The following is a 2500-nucleotide window of genomic DNA, read 5'->3' as shown; positions in this document are numbered from 1 at the left end:
TCTTTCTTTCTTTCTCTTCCTTCTTTCTTCTTTATCTTTCTCTTGATTTTGCATCACTTTATCTTCATTTTTTTCTCTTTCCCTCTTACTTTATTGTCTCTTTCTCTTCTTTATGTATATATTACTAATTATTTATTTATTCCCTTCATTAGATACAAAGCCATACTATCCATGTTGGATAACATAAATATAGAGTGTTTTCTTTTAAATCATTGAATAAAAACAGTAGGATTACACCTACTTACTATTTAGCTAGTAAAAGCAGAAGTATGCAAGCTTTCTTAAGTGATATGTATTGCCTATCAGATTTTTTCCCCCCCACTATTTTGCCCCTATCTGCTTGGTTAAATTATGTTCTCAAATGCGATGACAATTTAAAATAGAGGCTTGACGAACAATAACGTCATAAGCATTAGAATACTTCTATAAGGAATAGTTTTGAAATACTGAAATCCTTCCAATTTACTTGAAATAATATTTTTCAGAGTTCTTTTTTTTATGCATGCCTAATTTAGAATCATTTTTACTATATTTTTCTTTTAAGGATTTAGGACAAAGTTTCTGCAGATGAGATATTGAAGTAAGATTTGACCTTTCTAAAATTTCATCACAATTCTATATTCGCAAGTGACACTTTCATTTGGAAAGTAATCACTCCTGTACAAGGTATTCCAGTCCAGTTAAAAACAAATATTCCATCACTGAAAAAGCTTATACTCATAAACAGGGAAGCTTATGTATTCTTAAGTACTCGTATAGAAAAGCTTCTCACTGACCCGTTCCCCTCCAGGAGAATCTTGTGAAGGTGAAGGAATGGTGGGATAATGAGGAATGGTTGGGCAAGCAAGACAACAAGAACAGAAGGATGATACGGGACGTTTGCTCCGACATGCTGGAACTCCTCAACTCAAGCTGCACGTGTCCTATTTTCCAGCTGACCCTGGAGCTGATGTTCTCAAAGAAAGCTGGGACAGGACAGGTTGGTGTCTTGGGATAGGTTTTATTTTACCTTTTTTCTGTTCTATGATAGTAGTATAATGTTAGTAGTTGAGTTTAGTAGTAGTAGCAACAGTAGTATCTATATTTTTAGGAGTAGTAGTAATAGCAGTAGTAGTATAAGTTTGAAGATGTGTGAATGCAGCTCAAAATATAGATTCACCTTAAGGTTGACCATTTGCTAATGCTAGAAAGAAAATGTTCTCCATCAGACACTTGTATAGGGTGGAGCCAGGGAAAATGTGATATGTTTTCATTACACTCTTATGTTATAGACATTGCATTTGACATTTATTTCATATATTAGACAATACTGATGTATCATTGATAAATGGGAAATTACTGAGAAAAAAAAATTGCTTTTGCTAAAATGATGTTTAGAAGTTGTTGGATCATTGTTTATGAGATTACTTTTGTCACTGCAGTTCTAGTGAAATCCAAATGTTTTAGTCAACTTGGCAAAGCTACATGGCATTGAATTTTGTAGCAGAAACCCATAATCAAAAGTCAGCTGACAGTTACTGCCTGGCTTAGGTCCTACATGTCTGTTTTATTGTCATTATTTTTTATTATTTCTATTTTTAATATTTTTTATCATTGTTATTATTATTGGTAGTTTTTTGTTTTCAGTATTTTAGCTAATAAGTAAGTAACCCAATGGCACCAGATGGAATGCATAAATGACATTGCAAGATGGGCCTATATGCCATGACTCATTCGTGTAGTATAATCATAATTATCATTATTATCATCAGTATGATAAGGTGCTATTGATGAAATTCATTGGTCAGTAAATCTATCCTACTCTCTCAGTGTATTTCCCTTTCTTTGCTTGATACGGATGTCAGTAGTGTAGTATAGCCATAATCATGTTCTTACTGATATTACTTGCATTGAGTCAAATCCAAATTATCAGAAAATATGGTGTGTATAGGACAGTATCAGTCCATTGCAACCTTTCTTTATGCCTCACAATAAGGGTAAACTGTCAAATCCTGGATGATACATTCAGACCAACAGTGTGTTTATCCTATCGCATATATATCCTTCAAAGTTGGCCCTGTCACGCAGGAATTATAAACGATATCGACTATACTCAGACAGCCAAATCTTGTGTGTATGCCTGTGAACTTTTTTCTTTTCTTTTTTTCTCTTGATATAGACCACTTGGTAGTAGGACCTTGTGAGTGTATTACTATTATTTTTTTCTCCATTCAAATTACAAACAATGAGTTGAAAGATTTCTGAAATGTGTATGTATTTGAAAAAAAAACTTTTTACCTATGTTTTTTCAAGTAGGAATGATAGGACCCTGTTAGTGTTCTCTGTTATTTCTCTCTCCATTTAGTATATGAGTTATTGACACTGAATTTTCAGATGTAATTTCAACTCAGACTGAAAATATTTTCCTCATCTATAGATTTGATTATCACAAATTAGAAAAAATGAAAAGGTTTTATTGATTCAGTGATTATGTTGTATATTATGGCTTATATTGCTTATA

At 32.6% G+C, this 2500-nt stretch overlaps 1 protein-coding gene across 2 annotated transcripts in view; it reads left to right on the top strand.

Annotated features, from left to right (window-relative positions):
* LOC122266659 (uncharacterized) overlaps window positions 1-2500 on the top strand; it is a 10527-nt gene that overhangs the window by 6081 nt on the left and 1946 nt on the right. For both annotated transcript variants that reach the window (XM_043036455.2, XM_043036456.2), the window contains exon 3: window positions 791-979. In XM_043036455.2, the coding sequence (XP_042892389.1) occupies window positions 791-979 (189 nt within the window). The remainder of the gene's footprint in view (window positions 1-790; window positions 980-2500) is intronic.

Source organism: Penaeus japonicus, unplaced genomic scaffold, assembly GCF_977035675.1.
Source record: "Penaeus japonicus unplaced genomic scaffold, GWHDUDI00000001_assembly GWHDUDI00000015, whole genome shotgun sequence".
Lineage (NCBI taxonomy): Eukaryota > Metazoa > Arthropoda > Malacostraca > Decapoda > Penaeidae > Penaeus > Penaeus japonicus.
This window is presented reverse-complemented; position numbering and strand designations above follow the sequence as displayed.